General features: G+C 41.2%; 1 protein-coding gene across 2 annotated transcripts in view; it reads left to right on the top strand.

Annotated features, from left to right (window-relative positions):
- Window positions 1-19,614, top strand: part of HIVEP1 (HIVEP zinc finger 1) — a 294,523-nt gene that overhangs the window by 190,396 nt on the left and 84,513 nt on the right. For both annotated transcript variants that reach the window (XM_089682322.1, XM_089682321.1), the window contains exon 3: window positions 1,990-2,043. In XM_089682322.1, the coding sequence (XP_089538448.1) occupies window positions 1,990-2,043 (54 nt within the window). The remainder of the gene's footprint in view (window positions 1-1,989; window positions 2,044-19,614) is intronic.

Below are 19,614 nucleotides of genomic sequence, written 5' to 3'. Positions count from 1 at the left end.
CCAACGATGGGGCACTATTCCTCCCCCCACTGACACCAACGATGGGGCACTATTCCTCCCCCCACTGACACCAACGATGGGGCACTATTCCTCCCCCCACTGACACCAACGATGGGGCACTATTCCTCCCCCCACTGACACCAACGATGGGGCACTATTCCTCCCCCCACTGACACCAACGATGGGGCACTATTCCTCCCCCCACTGACACCAACGATGGGGCACTATTCCTCCCCCCACTGACACCAACGATGGGGCACTATTCCTCCCCCCACTGACACCAACGATGGGGCACTATTCCTCCCCCCACTGACACCAACGATGGGGCACTATTCCTCCCCCCACTGACACCAACGATGGGGCACTATTCCTCCCCCCACTGACACCAACGATGGGGCACTATTCCTCCCCCCACTGACACCAACGATGGGGCACTATTCCTCCCCCCACTGACACCAACGATGGGGCACTATTCCTCCCCCCACTGACACCAACGATGGGGCACTATTCCTCCCCCCACTGACACCAACGATGGGGCACTATTCCTCCCCCCACTGACACCAACGATGGGGCACTATTCCTCCCCCCACTGACACCAACGATGGGGCACTATTCCTCCCCCCACTGACACCAACGATGGGGCACTATTCCTCCCCCCACTGACACCAACGATGGGGCACTATTCCTCCCCCCACTGACACCAACGATGGGGCACTATTCCTCCCCCCACTGACACCAACGATGGGGCACTATTCCTCCCCCCACTGACACCAACGATGGGGCACTATTCCTCCCCCCACTGACACCAACGATGGGGCACTATTCCTCCCCCCACTGACACCAACGATGGGGCACTATTCCTCCCCCCACTGACACCAACGATGGGGCACTATTCCTCCCCCCACTGACACCAACGATGGGGCACTATTCCTCCCACTGACACCAACGATGGGGCACTATTCCTCCCACTGACACCAACGATGGGACACTATTCCTCCCACTGACACCAACGATGGGACACTATTCCTCCCACTGACACCAACGATGGGACACTATTCCTCCCACTGACACCAACGATGGGGCACTATTCCTCCCACTGACACCAATGATGGGGCACTATTCCTCCCACTGATACCAATGATGGGGCACTATTCCTCCCACTGATACCAATGATGGGGCACTATTCCTCCCACTGATACCAATGATGGGGCACTATTCCTCCCAATGACACCCACGATGGGGCACTATTCCTCCCACTGACACCAATGATGAGGCACTATTCCTCCCAATGACACCCACGATGGGGCACTATTCCTCCCACTGACACCAATGATGGGGCACTATTCCTCCCACCGATACCAATGATGGGGCACTATTCCTCCCACCGATACCAATGATGGGGCACTATTCCTCCCACCGATACCATTGATGGGACACTATTCCTCCCACTGACGCCAATGATGGGCACTATTCCTCCAACTGACACCAACGATGAGACACTATTCCTCCCACTGACATCAGTGATGGGGCGCTAGTCCTCCCACTGCAAAATTACAGTTATGAAGTAGCAACGAAAATAATTTTATGGTTGGGGTCACCACAACATGAGGAACTGTATTAAGGGGTCGCGGCATTAGAAAGGTTGAGAACCACTGATTTATATAGTGTTGTGTATGTACGAATTATATGATCTTTAACACCAATAGAAAGCAACTAGAAATGTTGCAAATGATGCTGTAGAGTTCCTAACTCCCTCTCTGTGGGGGCTGATGTAATGTAAATGGGTAAACAACTAATAGTAACACTCTTGTTCTTTAAATCACGTTTCTAGATTGGAATGAAATAATTTACAATATTTCACAATAGTATAAGATTGTGTTATTCTGATTCTGATTATCTTACATAAACGTTCCAAATTTTTTGTAGATAACTGTTTATTAATTTAATTACAGTTAATTTCATGTGTGTGTTTTTTTTATTTAATATTAGATAAAATAGAAGAGGCGCAGAAAAAGCTTAACACTCCAGAAGAACGTCAAAAAGGTAATTACTATATTGGTATGTTTCCCTTATATACTGAAACAAAAGTGTAAAGACTTACTAAAGCTTACATTTATACTTTCACATTTTTAGATAATCAGGTTCAATGTAATGTGTATTTTTTCCTAGTCTAACCTGAAGAGCATTGTGTTCAGGAAGCCTTTACATATCATTTTAAAAATATAAAGGAACTTTCTTGAATTGAAGTCGTGCAGTTTAGAAAGTTTAGAGGTCAGATAGCTGGTACATTACCCGTGGCTTAGGATTTGTCCTTTTTTTGTGATACAGACTACCTTACTAGCCAATGACTTCCATTTTCAATATAGACTTTCGATAAAAATGGTTTACATTACAAAAAGATACATTCAGATTGATTAAGAAGAGGTTTAAATTCTCCAGGTAAAAGCTATCAGTGCACCCCCTTTGGGGATATTTCTGCTCATTTCTTGTCCAAATTAAACTAAGTATTGCTGTGAACTAAACTTATTTTTCCCTTCTCTGATGTGCATTCTAGAAATTGATTTGAAGAGTCCAGTAGGGGCTGGTGACACTCTTACCAGCTCTTTTATGGATTGTACATGAATCCATATGTGAAGTAAGCACCCCAGATGTGAATATGTGGAGAGTGCACTCCAAAAAACTCCAGAAAACTGAAATTCAGTGGGAAAGGGAAAAATCTCCACAACAGGGGCACAGACAACAGTAAATACCTGATAGATTGAACCCTTGCTTTCTGCATCCGTAGCAAAGGGAAAAAAAGTTTTGGAAGAAGTTTTTACAGTGATACTGTTCTGCTGCATGACAGGAACTCATCCATTTAGCCTACTGTGGAAATGCCAGAAGGGTACTCTAAAATTAACTTTTTTTTGCTTTATTAACCAATACATGCTCGGCCAATAGCCAAATGGCGGCCGGCAAAATGTACTGCATTTCCGGGTTGGACGCCAAATGGTGTCCTCCCGTACATGCTCACTTTTCGCGCTTGCAGAATCGCGCAGCGCCGCAATCTATCACCGGCCGTGTACCTCAGACACGGCTGATGACAAATCTGAGTATCGGCCCTGTTGCCGGTACCATGTGACCTGCTGTGACCAATCACAGCAGGTCACATGACAGTTGTATACAATGGATGGCTTCATTCATGCCATCCATTGTATACTACTGTCTAGCTGTGAATGGTCACAGCTAATCACATGCACATGTCATGTGATTAGCTGTTGCCAAATCACAGCTAAGCACAAAAAAAAACCCCTGAATGAATCAATGTCATTCAGGTAAATGCTTGCTTATAGCAAAGTAATTCTTTGCTATAAGCAAACTGTGTAAAAAAAAAAAAAATACTGATCACTTCCCCAAAGTAGTACAATGTTACTATGGTAACATTGTACTACTTTGGACATAGTGAAATATGAAAAAAATATCTTAAAAAAAGAAAAAAATGTAATAAAAAAAAATTATATTTTTTTTTCATACTGTCACCAGTCAGTGTCCCTGATCACCGCCATGCCAGTTATATGATGACGCTGTACTGCACTGGTGACAGTATGTAAAAAAAAAATAGTGAAAATAATTTTTTTAATTTTTTCATTTTATGAAAAATTATGACAAAAAAAATACAACTTCAAAAAACTTGCCATGCCTCTTATGAAATACGTCGGACTGTCTACTCTGCAAAAAGGGGTCATTTGGGGGATATCTGTACTGTTCTGACATTCTTGGACCTCAAGAAATTAGATTGGCCGTCAGTACTTTAGGATTGATCAATATTCAGATCTATACCATAGTTTGTGAACTCTATAACTTTCCTACAAACTAAAACAAAGAAAAACGTTTTTTTTTTTTAAAATGTTCGGTCTTTTTTTGATAATTTAGCAAAAAATAAAAACCCCGGCGGAGAATAAATACCACCAAAAGAAAGCGCTAGTTGTGTGAAGAAAATTACAAAATTTAGTTTGGGTACAATGTTGTATGACCGCGCAATTGTCATTCAAAGTGTGAGAGTGCTGAAACGTGAAAAATGGCCTGGGCAGGAAGGTGTAAAATTGCCCGGTATTCAAATGGTTAACTACCTCCTGACCCTGTAATGCTTTTATGCGGCAGTAGAAAACCTGGCCTTTAATCCCCAGGCACCTTACAAGACCAGTGTAACCTAGCAGCATTGTTTCTGATCACCGCCACACCAATCTCAGTGTCACCAGACCAGTATAAGACAGCAGCACCAATCCCAGTGTCACCAGACCAGTATAAGACAGCAGCAGTGTTTCTGATCACCACCACACCAATCTCAGTGTCACCAGACCAGTATAAGACAGCAGCAGTGTTCCTGATCACCACCACACTAATTCAGTGTCATCAGACCAGTGTAAATCAGCAATAGTGTACTTGATCACCACCACACCAGTTCTAGTGCCACCAGACCAGTGTAAACCAGCATGTCTCAGTGTCACCAGACCAGCGCAGCCAGCAACAATGTTTCTGATGGCTAGCCACACCAGTTGGTGTCACTAGATCAGTGTAGGTCAGCAACAGCGTTCCTGTTTTCCACCACACCAGTGCAAGTGTTTCCAGTGTTTCCAGACCTGTGCAACTATCAGTAGTGTTCTTGGGTGTTGCCAGACCAGTGTAAACCATCAGTTGTGTCCCTAATCGTCACCACACCAGTACAGTGTCACCAGAGCCAGTGCAGCCAACAAGTTTCTGGATCACCACCACACCAGTGCAGTTTTGCTCTTGCCTGCTGCTTGTACTTACCCTGGTCTGTTTTTTGACCATGTTTCTGCCTGCTGCTTGAACCAACCTTTTGCCTGTTTACTAACCATGTCTTTGCTTGCCGACTGAACTGACCCATCTTCACATCTCACTGTTTATGTTCCTGCAAGACACCAGTCTCAGCCATCCACTGGAGACAACTCCACCCCCGGATCCACAGGAACTCTTTTTTTCACCCACTTTTCAGTCTGTTGTAATTCCTGACGAGGGAACATGGCATTTCTGGGAGCAACTACATACCAGTAGCTTAGGAATGGTTAGCTTTTAGGTACGGGAACTGTTATAGGTGGCACTACACTAAGCTATATTCCACGAGCACTCATACAGAGGCAAACATTACAGTACGCTGTTTTTGGATACAGTGTTGGTTGATTTTTGTGAAACTCAAACTGCAATGTTTGGTAGCTAATTAGTTCTAGCATTGAAAAATCCTCACACATGGTATTCTCCATATCTACGTATATAAGGTGAAATTCTAAGTATGCCCATGCTGAAATATTTCAATAAATTAACAACTTTGAGTAAGAAAATACATTTTCATTCTCTTTCCGCTTTTTCCACAGACTTTAGTACACCTTGGGGTTGATTTACAAATACCGGAGAGTGCAAAATCTGGTGCAGCTGTGCAATAAAAAAAACAACTTCTAGGTTTTTTTTGCCAAAGCTTAATTGAACAAGCTACAGTTAGAAACTGATTGGCCACCATTCACAGCTGCAGCAAATTTTCTACTTTCCAGTTTTACTTAATCAACCTCAACCAACCATGTCTTTCTGCTACTCACCCCTGTTACGCTCACCAGCAATTCTTGGTTGTCAGAATGACAGCCTGACGTAGCTGTATAAATACAGCAATAATAGCTGCTACTGTAAAAAAAAAAATGGACAGCCTGATACAGTGTTCATAGACAACGTAAGATAGATACAAAGTAGCATTGTTACTTTTGTTAGCAGAAATCCTGAAGCTTCGCCGCATTAACTGCTGCACAGTCAGCCAAGTGCAGAGCTCAAGAAGCCTATTCCCACTGTGTGTAAGACATGCCACTGTAAAGAAAGGGGCCACACTCCAATGACATCACAAAAGTCCAACTGGTTTATTGATGGACAGCACATCCTTCCACCACATCCTTCCACCCTAGAACCGCCTACCTAAGAGGAATGCGGTCACTTTCTTTACATAGTTACTTTTATATTTACTCTATTTTATCTGCAAATGAAAAAGCTTTGATCTGTACAGGATATCAGTTAAAGCAATCTAACCTTAATAACAGCTTTTTTGATTATTTTAATAAAATTTGCCCTTTTAAACCCCTTAGTTTACCTTAATTAGCCGAAATTAATTCCTTCATCCCTTTCTACACTTGAATATTATTTTCCTTTTTTTATTCTGTTTTTTTCATTTGTAAATAACTTAACAATGCTTTATACCAGTATCAGAATTTAAGTGTAAGTTTAAAGATTACAAATTATAGAACACCATTTATACCTTTATCGACAGTATTTTTTGTGGCAGGAGCCTGTAAAGCATTGCCCCAGTGATCAGTTTACTGGTGCCATGCAGGTCTCCTGCAGACCTGTCAGTATATCAGGGATGTACAGGCAAGCAGTTATACTGACAGGAAGAATCAATGAAATACCACGGCACTCCACAGCACTGTAGTAGTTAATTGAGAACTACAAGCCAACAGCTGCTAAGGCTGTCGGGACTTGTGGTTCATTCATTCACTGAACTCTGAATGAATGATGCAGCCGTGTGGGTGGAACTTATCCTTTAATTTGTTTTTAAACTAACACTAAACAAAAAAAAGTTTTTATTTTTAAATTTATTTATTTTTTGCATTAAAAATTCAATGATTTTTTCAAGACAATTTTACCAAATGAGAACCATGTGTGTCCTTAAAAAAAAAAAAAAACAAGCTATAAGTATCACTTTTTATCTTCTTATCTTAAGTAATGAGAAATTATTGCCATATAAAGGGGTCAATAGCTCAAATGTAAAAATTGCTCTGGTCCATAGCGTGGCAAAGCAACCATTTCCCTTTAATAGCTGCTACAGCAGCAGCTTATACTCCCCTTCCCTTCACTCCCCTGCCAGTTCTTTTGATCTTTTGAAAGAGAGGATGGTAATACTGGGTACACACAATAAGTTAACCCAGTGCTCTGAACAAAAAAAACCGCAAGATCGCTGTTCTAATTATGCGTTGTTAGTGCGGCGATGTCCCCCACTGAGCTATTGTGGGTTTTTTTTAATTAAATCATTTATTACATTTTTCATTACAGAGGAAAAACATAGGAAAATTCGACAATATAGCTTATTCGTAAAAAACACAAACATTTAGTCTACATCTCCCACTCTCTTCTCCCCACTTACTACCCACCCATTCCTCAACTAACCCCAGTCCATATACCTCTTCCTGATTCTTTCCATCATTCCATCCACATCTGTTTTACTTCTCTCTAATCAGCTCTTTCTACTGTTTCTCTTCTTTCTGTTCATCTTTTACTGTTCCGTTCAGCTCTCCTACCTCAGGTCACTGGTACTCCTCACTATTTCCAAATATTTCTCAGATGTCTTGCAGTCATGCCATCTACCCCTTTCCTCTCTAAACTTTTCCATTTTATCTTCATCTGTGGGGTACAGCTCCTCCATCTTATTTATATATTCGACCCTGTCTATCCAATCCCTAATTTTTGGGGGCTCCTGTCTCTGCCAGAATTTGGGAATGAGTCCTTTGGCTGCACTAATCAGATGATATAATATGCTGTTTTTATACTGATAACTCTGACTTATAAAATAACACCCACAGATCTCTCTGTATATTATTCCCCAAAATTTCCTGTATTAGTTGTATTATATCTTGCTAAAAATCCTGTATTTTTGGACAATTCCATCAGATATGTGCCATTGTTCTCTAAAATCCACATCCTCTCCAGTATAGTAGTGATACTTCTACTCACTGTCTATGTGCAACGCTCGGTGTCAGATACCATCTCGTCAAACGTTTATAACTCATTTCAACTGTGCTCATATTCATCACCCCATGTGTTAATTTAAACATTTTATTTTTCTGTTGTTCACTCATTTTTGTTTTCAGTTCCCCTTCCCATTTCTCTAAGAATGACGGAGGGCCTGTCCCCTTCAATTCAATAAGAATCTTATATATCCTAGAGGTAACATGTTTTGGAGCTGTATCCGAACCCAACATTTTTTCAAATGGGAGCATGTCCTCCGCCATCCTCCGCGGTTGAGGTAACTCTGATACAAAATGTCTTAATTGATAGTATCTAAATTCATCTAATACTACAAATAACTGTTTTTTACTTCTTAAATCTTGATAAGAGCACACTTCCCCTTAAATACTATATCTCTTAATCATGTTTCCCCATCTTTAAACCATTTAGCCAAGATATTGTCTTTCCCTGGTGGGAAAAACTCTGTGCCCACCATGGGAATCCAATAATGAATTATGCTTCCGACCCATTTGTTTATGCATTCCATCCCATAATTTTAACACTTCCTGTGTCAAAGTGCTACTAATCTCATCTCTAATACCAAACATTGGTGGAACCCAAATAGCCTTCTCTAGTCATGCTTTACTTAAAATTCCCTCTATTTTAACCCAACTTTTCCCCTGTGAATTAAATGTCCAGTCTACCACTCATAATTTCTAATATTGGGCAAATGTAATCCCCCTCTCTCCTTATTATTATACAAAACTTCATAACTAATTCTCGGCTTCTTGTTAGTCCATATATATTTAAGTATTAGTTTTTTATTGCCCCAAAAAAGGATATTGGAATGTGGACTGGAAGCATATGGAATTTACATAAAATTTTTGGGACTATTACCATCTTGACCAAGTTTATACACCCAATCCAGGAGATCCTACCCCTTGAGAGTCATCTCAGCTCCTCCTTTATTTTGTTTATTAATGGAATATAATTTACTTGATATATGTTCTTTATAGAAGGGGTTAGTTATATGTTCTTTATAGAAGGGGTTAGTTTTATTCAAAACTAACCCGGATCCTTCTCCCTCCATTTAAATGGAAAGTAATTTTGTAGGGCCTGCCTCTCTTCCTTAGACACGTTAATATTCAAGATCTCTATATTTAAGGGGTTTATCTTCAGATTTGAGAGCTCTCCATATTGTTTTAATAAACTCATTAAATTAGGTAACGTTAGTCCAGGGTTCACTATATAAAACAGCATATCGTCTGCGTATGCCGCCACCTTGTGATCTGTCTATTATATCATAATTCCTCTGATATCTACACTGTGTCTTACCGTCGCCAACAGAAGTCCAGGGATATAACAAATAACGGACATAATGGATATCCCTGTCTTGTACCATTATACATCTTAAAAAACCCTGAGAGGGGCCCATTTACCTTAACCGCCGCTGAAGGACTATTATAAAGCTCCTTTATCCACTTTAACATCCTAACTCCTATTCCTAAGACCTTTAGAGTATTTATCAGAAACCCCCCAATCTACTCTGTCGAAGGCTTTTTCAGCATCGATCAACAGTAAAATTGTCGGTGATTTTTCTCTCCTCACTTTTTGAAGAAGGAGCAATGTCCTTAAACCATTATCCCACCCCTCCCTACCTGGGACAAATCCAACTTGATCTAAATGTATCCATTCCGGCATTAACCCTTTTAACCTAGTAGCTAGATTTTTAATCTTTTCAATATAATTCTTCGATTTCTATTCCTTAAGGCTTTTCATCCGGTATTCTCCTGGCCTATTCCCCCACTAGTATCTTTCCTTTGAAACCCTACTAAATATCTTCCTTGTTTCCTGTTTCAGTAGATCTTTTAGCTCATTTCTTTTAAGTATAATCTTCAAATATATCTTCGAATCCTGTTTCTTTTTATGTGCCTGCTCCAAAACATATAACTCCTCCGTCACTTTTTATTTTTCTCTCCCGTTCTTTCTTTTTTTAGCCCCTATAGCTATCAAAATTCCCCTAATATACGCCTTATGTGTTTCCCAATTAGTGGCTACCGAGACTTCTTCGATTTCATTTAACAGGAATAACTGCTCTATTTCCTCCCTCAACCTTCTTTCTACCTCAGGGTCCTGTATAGGCATCCCATTTAATCTCCACATGGCCCTTTTATTCCAATCTCCTCCCACCTTTAGTCTTACCATGACAGGAACATGATCTGAGATAGACATAACCTTTATAATAGATTTAACCAATAGGTCCAATTGTCTATGTTTGATCATTATATACAGTTGTGTCCAAAATTATTCAACCCCCAATGCTGTAAAGGGGTTTAGGGACTATAGTGTACATTTGGAATTGTATTCAGAATCAAATCCTACAAGGACGTTGTAACTACCCAAATGCAACTAAAATGACATCAATTGTTTATGTAATACAGTAGTAAATGGTTCTTATGTGGTTTCTTCATTGCCACAATTATTCAACCCCTTAAAGACTACCACTCTGAAGAACAGAGGTTCATACAGGTGCTTTCCATCAGGTATTGAAAACACCTGTGGATGTCACCGAGCAGCAATCAAGCATAATAAGCACCAATTAGGCAGCTTTAAAATGACTGTGATACTCAGCTCCTTCTAGACATTTACTGGTGTGGTTACAAACATGGTGAAGGCAAGAGAATGGTCCAGGAAGACAAGAGAAGAGGTGATTTCTCTTCACAGGAAGGGCAATGGCTATAAGAAGATTGCAAAGATGTTAAACATACCAAGAGACACCTTAGGAAGCATCATTCGCAAATTCAAGGCAAAGGGCACTGTTGAAACGCTACCTGGTCGTGGCAGAAAGAAGATGCTGACTTCGACTGCTGTGCGCTACCTGAAGCGTAGAGTGGAGAGAAGTCCCCGTGTGACTGCTGAGGAACTGAGAAAAGATTTGTCAGATGTGGGTACAGAAGTTTCAGCCCAGACAATAAGACGCACACTGCGTAATGAAGGCCTCCGTGCCAGAACTCCCAGGCGTACCCCCTTGCTGTCTCCAAAGAATAAGAAGAGTCGACTGCAGTATGCCAAAAGCCATGTGGACAAACCACAAAAGTTGTGGGATAGTGTTCTGTGGACTGATGAAACAAAATTAGAACTGTTTGGGCCCATGGATCAACGCTATGTTTGGAGGAGGAAGAACAAGGCCTATGATGAAAAGAACACCTTGCCTACTGTGAAGCATGGTGGAGGGTCAATCATGCTTTGGGGCTGTTTTGCTTCTGCAGGTACAGGGAAGCTTCAGCGTGTGCAAGGTACCATGAATTCTCTTCAGTACCAGGAGATATTGGATGGAAACGTGATGCAGTCCGTCACACACCTGAGGCTTGGGAGACGTTGGACCTTTCAACAGGACAATGATCCCAAGCATACCTCCAAGTCCACTAGAGCATGGTTGCAGAGGAAAGGCTGGAACATTTTGGAGTGGCCATCGCAGTCACCAGACTTAAATCCGATTGAGAACCTCTGGTGGGACTTAAAGAAAGCAGTTGCAGTGCGCAAGCCTAAGAATGTGACTGAACTGGAGGCCTTTGCCCATGAAGAATGGGCGAAGATACCCGTAGATCGCTGCAAGACACTTGTGTCAAGCTATGCTTCACGTTTAAAAGCTGTTATAACTGTAAAAGGATGCTGTACTAAGTACTAAGATTGAATGTCACTTGGGGGTTGAATAAAACTGATAATGCTGTGAGCACAGAAAAGACATTTGTGGTTATTTCATTATAACTGTTATGTTATATTTGTCTGACCTACAAGTGCCTCTTTAATGTAAATGTAAGCAAGATGACTGAATGATCAAAAGCAATGTCAAACTGGCCAAAACACTCAATTTCAGTGGGGGTTGAATAATTTTGGACACAACTGTAGTCCAACCTTGAATATGACTTATGCGCCATAGAAAAGAAGGAATAGTCTCTCTCTCTGGAATGTTTCTCCCTCCAGGTATCTAAGTTGGTATTGATGTAACTTCTTTTTCAACATTCTTAGTTTTTTTTACTACCTCCTTTCTGCGCACTCGAAGACGTATCCAACCATGGATCCAAACATTGAAATCTCCTTCCAGGACAAGACTTTCCCTCTTAAAACCCATGATTTTCCCCAACATTCCGTACATAAATACTACTGGATTTTGATTCGGACAATAAATATTCGCCAGTGTATATTTTTGTCCCCACATTTTCCCTCTTAGACATAGAAACCGACCCTCTGGATCCACTAGTTTCTCCTCCAAATCAAAGCCCATATTTTTTGAGAATTCAATCGCTGCACCTTTAGCCCTCTTTATTGGTGAGTCCGCATACTGCCTCGAGTATAATTTAACATTAGTATCATATGATAGATATGTCTCTTGTAGAAATACTACATCAGTGGAAAGTTGATGGATTTCCCTAAGTATCTTATGCCTTTTAGTAGAAGAATTTAAACCTTTAACATTGTATGTTGTTAGGTAAAGCAGGCTCATGACGATCTAAAGTTTCTCTTCACTCTTTGTTCACATGGGAAGAGATATATAATCCTCAACTAATTGACCTCCTCCCTACTCCCCCTCCCATATCCTCGCCCCTCCTCCGCTCCCCCATCCAAATCTCCCTCCCACCCGTCCTCCTCTGTTCCTAACTTGCTCTTAAAAACACCTTGGCCTATAAATTGCGCTGGAATCTGATGTGAGGCTCACCCACTAATGATTCCTAATATGGGGTATGGCTCTGAACACGAACGCCTACTTCTACCCCCAGCTCTCCGCATACGGTTTTACATTTTTTTTTTATTTAGCCTCCCGACATCCCGCCATCTCTACTTATTTTCCCTAAAGCCTTTCTATGGGGAGGGGGGGAGAGAAAAAAAGGGGTGAAGGGAGGAACAATTCGATCCCCATGGCCCCAACTCTCTCCCCCACCATACTCCCCACCCCCCACCTCAGTCAAATCTGTCTTCTCTTTTTATTTACTGAATGCCATTTCTCTTTTTTTAACCTTGCATTTTAATTAGACCCCTCTGACCACCCCATAATGTTCACCTTCTGCAGTTCTAATTTTTTACAAAAGTCACTAAGATTTTCTAGGAATCTTAGCCTTGCTGATTTCCCATCTTTCCACCCAATCAGACATTCCTGGGAATCCCCAGTTTTATTGAATTTTTTTATCCCTTATCTGATCCAGTAAAGGTTTCAACGATCTCCTTCTGGCTAATGTCTCAGTTGAGATGTCTGTGAAAATTTGCAATTTCATATCTCCATATTTTATTTCTGGGATTTCCCTCAATTTTTTCCATATTCTTTCTCTATCTTCATAATGATGGAATCAAATTGAGCTATTACGTCTCTTGGGATGTCTGATGATACTCCTGGTGGGCATCTTAGTCTAGGTATTCTCTCAATCTCCAAAGGGTCTGTGGCTAGTCTACCTATCATGGGGTTAAACACTTTCTTTATTTTTTCCTGCAGGTCCTCATCTGGCGGATCTTCTGGCATGCCCCTCACTCTTCAGTTATTTCTTCTCTCTCTATTTTCTTGATCCTCTAATTTGAATGAGAGTTTCCCCTGTTCTCTTCGCATCTCCTCCAGCTTTATCTCCAGATCTATTATCTGCTGGGCCTGAGTCTCCATCTTCTCCTCCACTTCTTCAACCCTTGTTAACATTCGTACAAGATCTTTGTGGATCACCGCCATTTCATTTTTCAGAGATAGTTCTAATTTTGTAAACATTTCCGCCATCTCCATTTTTGTGGCAAAAAAGAGAAATAATAATCAGCGCAAATACTGGAACCAAGTCCGGAACAGTCAAATAGTAGGTAAAGATGGTTAGGGTGACTTGGATTGGGGGATCCGTATGGCACTAAGAGCAAGCTCCATGTAGTACTGTAGCAGACTCTGTGTAGTAAGGAGAGAAGAAGTGCCTCTAAGTGCAACAGACACTCACATGTAGGTAGATTAATACAGGCATGTTAAATGTAAGGTGTTGATCACCAAGTAGAATGGCTGTCACTGGTGCCCACTGGACACAGACGCGGACACAGTGGGCACCAGTGACAGCCGTTCTACTTGGTGATCAACACCTTACATTTACCATGCCTGTATTAATCTACCTACATGTGAGTGTTCCTACATTTATGCTATATTAAAGTGGTCTGCTGCACTTAGAGGCGCTTCTCCTTCTCTCCATTTTTGTGGGAATCTGTCTTTCTGAGGTCTTTTGATCTCTTTTGCCATCAATATTTATTGATTCATTAGTCTCATTCTCTTCCCGTGTCCCGAATGACAATCTGGACTGCTCACCGTCATATTTTCTACTTCTTTCCTGTTGTTTCTCTGTTCTCTCTGGGCTTTTTTCTTGTAATGGCATATATTTGTTTATTGTGCTGTTATTTGTATTAGGTTGCAGGGTTTTTGTCCCCCCCTCCTTTCACAGATCTGTTCTTCATATTTTGATAGACTTGGCCACTGATTTTCTACTCAAAACTCAAAAAGAAATTTTTTTTTTAATCACACCTAGAAAAACATAACCCTCCTCGTTTATGTCTCTCCGGTAGCTTTCTCAGGCCCAGATAACATGCAAATATATTAACATGCGTACTTGGCACTTAGATCTCCCCTCTCTTTGATCTTCTGCCAGCCCAGCCCCATCGTTCAAGTATACTCTCACTAGTGACAATAACAACTTAAGTCTCCGGCTGTTACCCATGGCAACTCATCCACCCCCACTGAGCCTGGGGTTCTGGGACCTTCCGTCACTGTATACTTCTCAGTCCCGCACGGAATCTCTTTTCCCTGCTTGCAGGGTCTCTTGAGGGGGGTCTGGGTGGGAGCTCAGGGTCTCCTCTGTTTCAGTTGTCTCCAGTGTTCAAGATCTCCAGTGTCTCCACCTTCCACCTCTCACAGCGCTCCACTTCACACCAGGGAGCGCCTCCGTCGGCCAACGCTGATTCCTCCAGGGGCTCTGGGGTCCCAGCACTGGCTCTCTGCAGCATCTCTCTTCTCCCGGGGCTTTTCTCCATCCTCAGCTGCCGCATGTCTGCCGTTGAGCACCGCGGACTCTTCACACATACCCCATCGGGATCAAAGGCTGGGACAGGTAGGCTTTCAGGGGCCCGGTCTATAGAGGTCCGAATCAGGCATTCCTCCTGTGGCGGGTGGCGGGAGCTCCTGCGCTCAGTGGTCTCCTGGTGCCATGTTCAGGCCCCCCCCCCTCTCTTTTTTTTTTTCCCCCCTAAAATGTATGAGCTGTTGTTTTCTGACGGGGGACTGCCAGAACACACTGATCAGCGCTCACTGCTATTGACTGCCAGTGCTGATCGGATGCTGGTTTTCTAGCATGCCCGTTCGACAGAAGCCGGACAGCTGTACACACTGGACGAATGTCGGCCGGTTTCTGTTGAACTGGCCAATACTGTCTGATATTTCGCCTGTGTGTACCAGCATCAAACCCTTGCAACTTGAAGTTTACATGGACCTGAGGACTTTTTCCCTAACCCCATGTGACTGTATTATTTAGGGCCCTTTCACACTGAAAAATGTATCCCTATGGAACTCTTCACACTGCAGGTGAGCTGCTGTTGAAAAGTCCTGCATGCTGCATCTTTGGTGCAGTTTTTCAAAAGTACATTCCATTGTAAGTCATTGGTAAGGCATCAAAAACTGATCAGTGTGTAAGAACCCTTAAGCTGAACAAAAGCGCATCAAAAACTAATCAGTGTGAAAGGGCCTTTAGTGTAGAAAAATAAGCGTATTCTACTGATTACTGGTTACAATTTGGGCTTATTCACATGAGCTGTGTTGGCAGCGTTACCCAGCACAGCCAGCACAGTCCAAACACATGAACAAAGGCAATTTGCCTAATATCCTATAGTAGGATGTCCTACTATCTTTTTATATTCTAAAGTAGAACATTTTTGCACAGAGCTTTCCCACATACCGTAAGGCATCATATTGTGCTGCTGTGCATCAGAATTACATACAGCAGAGGAAATAAAAAAAACACTGTGATGCCGTTAAGCATTGTAGCCTGGTTCAGGACCTTCTCCAAAATTTGATGGTTCAGTGTATGAGTAGCAGTATTCTGAAAACATCACCTTCCTTCCTATTGTGTAAGCATGTTATTTTCTTTATACTTAAAGAGACTCTTCCACTTAGTTAGAATTTGTACCACCTTAGCCTTGCTTTACAAGAGGTCTTCTAAGGTTAATCTCTGCCGAAAAAAGGCAAAACACCACAAAAGAACCTAAGCATCTTCACAGCTGTTTTGGTTAAAGCAGAATTAAACTCTTTCAATCAATATTAACTATTTTATTCCGTATGCAGCTAGCTTTAGTAAATAGATAGGAAGGTATATTATATTTACTTATTTTACCTTTTTTGTTTTGTTTTTTTCCGTTTCTACCTGTTTTTTGGCCTCATCTGGAGGAGGGCTTTTTTCAGCTAAGCACACCCTCTTGCCTGCATGCCTGAGCTAAGGGCAGACTGATTCCAGGAAGTAAATGCTACATGAATCATGTAGCTAGTCATAGGCACTATGGTAGGTGTGCTTTTTAAAGTGATTTATCAAAAACATAAAGCATGGAGACATGGGTGGAAGGATGGGTTTGTTTTAAATATTTAAAATAAATAAAATCACATTTTCAATTTTTGATGCTCAGATACAGTTTAGTTTCTCTTCAAGGAGGGAAGGATTCCAAGCCAGTAACAGGTCCCAAGTACAGAGGCATCACAAAGGATCAACTCCTTTAGCAAGATGTTCCCAAAAACTTGGGATCAGTAGGTTGACCTAAATGAACTGCAGGGCATCGAAGGGAACTGCATTGAAAGTGCTCCCTCTTTTGGGGGATGTTGGTGCTCAGAGAAATATAAAACCTGCCATTGCCTACTCTGGCAGTCACTGCTCTTGAGCAAGCATACAAGAAATGTCACAGTTTGTCTGAATGCTTGTTCAAGTTAGCAACTGAATTCAAAGTACTGATACAGAAGATCCACATACAAACCAGGCAGCTAGCATTTTCAGTGGCAGTCCTTGTCCTTTTTCTCAGCATTAGTATATTTTATTTTTTTTTACATGGTTTTCTTTAATCCCTGTCGACAAAACTTTCCACCCTTACCATGTCATTGTATTTCCAAGATAATCTTGATATCCGGATGCAGTCATTGCCCATTAAACCAGGTATTTGACATCGTTTTTACCATCGTTTTTAGATTTTATCTTGTATTGTATGCCTCATGTCACAACAGTAACAGACAATTCCAGTTATACATATGCTGATTTTAGATGAATTGGACATATTTCTTTGTGCCATGGCAGGCAGGCAGACAGCATTCCTGGCCAGAGTGATATGTGATATTTTCATAGTATATTTTTTATTCTTTGGAGCTTCACAGTTCCTTCTGTTACTTCATTGATTCATATAGTATAAATCTATGAGTTTAATGTGCTAAGACTTAGAGTAGACCTATCATTAAGTTTATATGTATGCATGAGTAAATTCCTGACATATCACAATATGTGAGTATGAGTGAAAAATTGTATCTTTTCTGATTAAAAAGCAGTTCTCCAGTCAGGTGTCTGTTTCCGTGCGCACTTTACCAAGGTGTGGAGAGAACCTCTGTTGGGGAATTATATTGTTAAATTACTGCAAGGAAGGAGTATATCCTTAGCCCTCAGTGTAGTGTTTTGTCATGTCACAAGGTAGGAGTTATCTGTTCACACAATCAACATAATTAATGCTGCTTATGCATCAGAATCTACATGACTGTGATGGCTGAAGATGCTGGGAATAGAGGCTTCCTTTAAATAATGACTAAACAAATATGGGTCTAAGAGAAGGATAAAAGCCTTGTCAGAGGGAGCACTGTGATCTTTCTGAGAGAGAGAAAACTGTGTGTTTAAACAATACTAACCATTCACATAATATGAAAAACTGTATCTGATGCTAGGTCAGCTTTCATAACCATTGTACTACTAAGATTGTTATACAGTCATTTATGTCTTCCCAGCTATCTGCAAGCAATGTGCCTACATTACTTTATATAATATAGCAGGAAACATTTCACATGCCTTCTTACATTTTTCCATTCTGTTATCTATCTTGTTGCAGACATAGTTAAAAAGAAAAACTTTAACCTATTTAATAGCAGATAATAATGGATAGGCACCTTAGAAAATTTTACATATGAACCCTTGTCATTGTCACTGCACTCAAGGTATACCCCAGCTCATTGTATTCCTGGTGTTTCTCGTTTTGAAAGATCATTTGCAATAGAGAAGACATTTGAAATGTATAGGCACAGAGCTGCCTTTGTATATATCTGTACACTAATGGACCTAGTTGGCAGAAAGCCTACATGGAATGTCCATTGCTGTTGCCACACATATGATGACTGTTTAATCAACATTCCATATCTTAGGGCACAGTTAAGCTTATGGCTGTCTGTTACGAAGGATTGCAGTTTTCTGCAACTTATTTTTAGGATGGTTTCTCCCCTAGCCTCCATTTACAGGTAGTGTTTTTTTAGACTCTCTTTTTGTGATATCCACTAAAAATGAGAAAATAATGCCTGAAACATTTGTATCAAATAAAACAAATCCAAAAATGCATCACATTTAAAGATAGGGTATATGTATATTTTTTTTTAACAAGATAGATCGTGACAATGGATCCAAATAGGAGGAGCAGTTCCAAAGAGGTCTGCTGGAATTATGAGCAAAATCAAAAATTAAATGTGTGATGCAGTGTGTCACTAGGATTAACATAGCAGTCCTTGTTTCTTTGAGTCCCCCCGTACCACAGTTGTATTACCCATCATCCCATCATTCCTGCTAGTATGTCTTGTTATTTTTCATCTTCCTTTACCAGACCAAGCTGCACAGCAACACAGACATGAGTATGAAGATTTATTTTTTTTTAGAAACCCTAAACTTCTTATTTAGGGCTAGCTCACACTGATGCTGCACGGGATTCGTTTCCCGCACCGTATCAGAATTGCACTGCAGGTGTCAGTGTTAACAATACCTCAAAAACTTTTCACAAAACGCAGTGCGATTGGCTGAATCCGATTCCAGTAGCAAAAAAAAAAGGGTCCTGCACCTTTCCTGCGGGCGCAGTGTGTTATGTTTTATTTTCAACAGCTTTCGATAAGGCATTGAGTCACTTCAGTAGTGGAGAGCTGCCCCTTAGAAATTGTCCCCACAACACTTTAGTGCACAAACAATAGAGAAAGGCAGCGCTATACACACTTAACATACTGATATGTATAACCATAAACCCAATGCTCAAAATAAAAGTCCAGTTCAAAGTGAAAAAATTAGATTTTTTAAAATATTTTTGGCAGCATATTAAACTGATGTCCAGTGAATTACTTGGATGGCTTATTCTTCATATTCCTCCACCAGTGTGCCATGTAACAGTTCATTCCCTGTTCCACCCAGTGTGTAATGAAAAATTTCTCACTCACTGGACCATGATGACCCCTTATTTCAAATAAGCTGTTCATTGTGTGCTTTATTTTACTGAAATTTCCACTCCACTATGCTTCCAGCATGCAAGGTCTGCAGGGACTTCGCTCTCCATCTCCCCATCTTGCCAAGGAACTCATAAAACAAAAAAAGTCTTAGTTGCCCAATATATTAACCGTAGCCACAATAATGAGATGTTAGATAAACCACTCACATTAAGAAGTGCCTTAAGAGCACCAATACAAACAGGCACTACTCCAAACTAGGTAGCACCTCTGCTCTCACCTCAAGGTGGCATGTGTTCCAATTACCGGAAACTGCTTCACCAGAAGTGATGTAACCAGGACCAGAAATGACAGCAGAAGTCCCTCCTCTA

The sequence above is a fragment of the Staurois parvus genome, unplaced genomic scaffold (genome assembly GCF_062004578.1).
Source record: "Staurois parvus isolate SC_StPar_1 unplaced genomic scaffold, SC_StPar_1.0 ptg000287l, whole genome shotgun sequence".
In the NCBI taxonomy this organism is placed as follows: Eukaryota; Metazoa; Chordata; class Amphibia; order Anura; family Ranidae; genus Staurois; species Staurois parvus.
The sequence above is the reverse complement of the archived record's forward strand: the minus strand, read 5'-3'. Positions and strand labels throughout refer to the sequence as shown.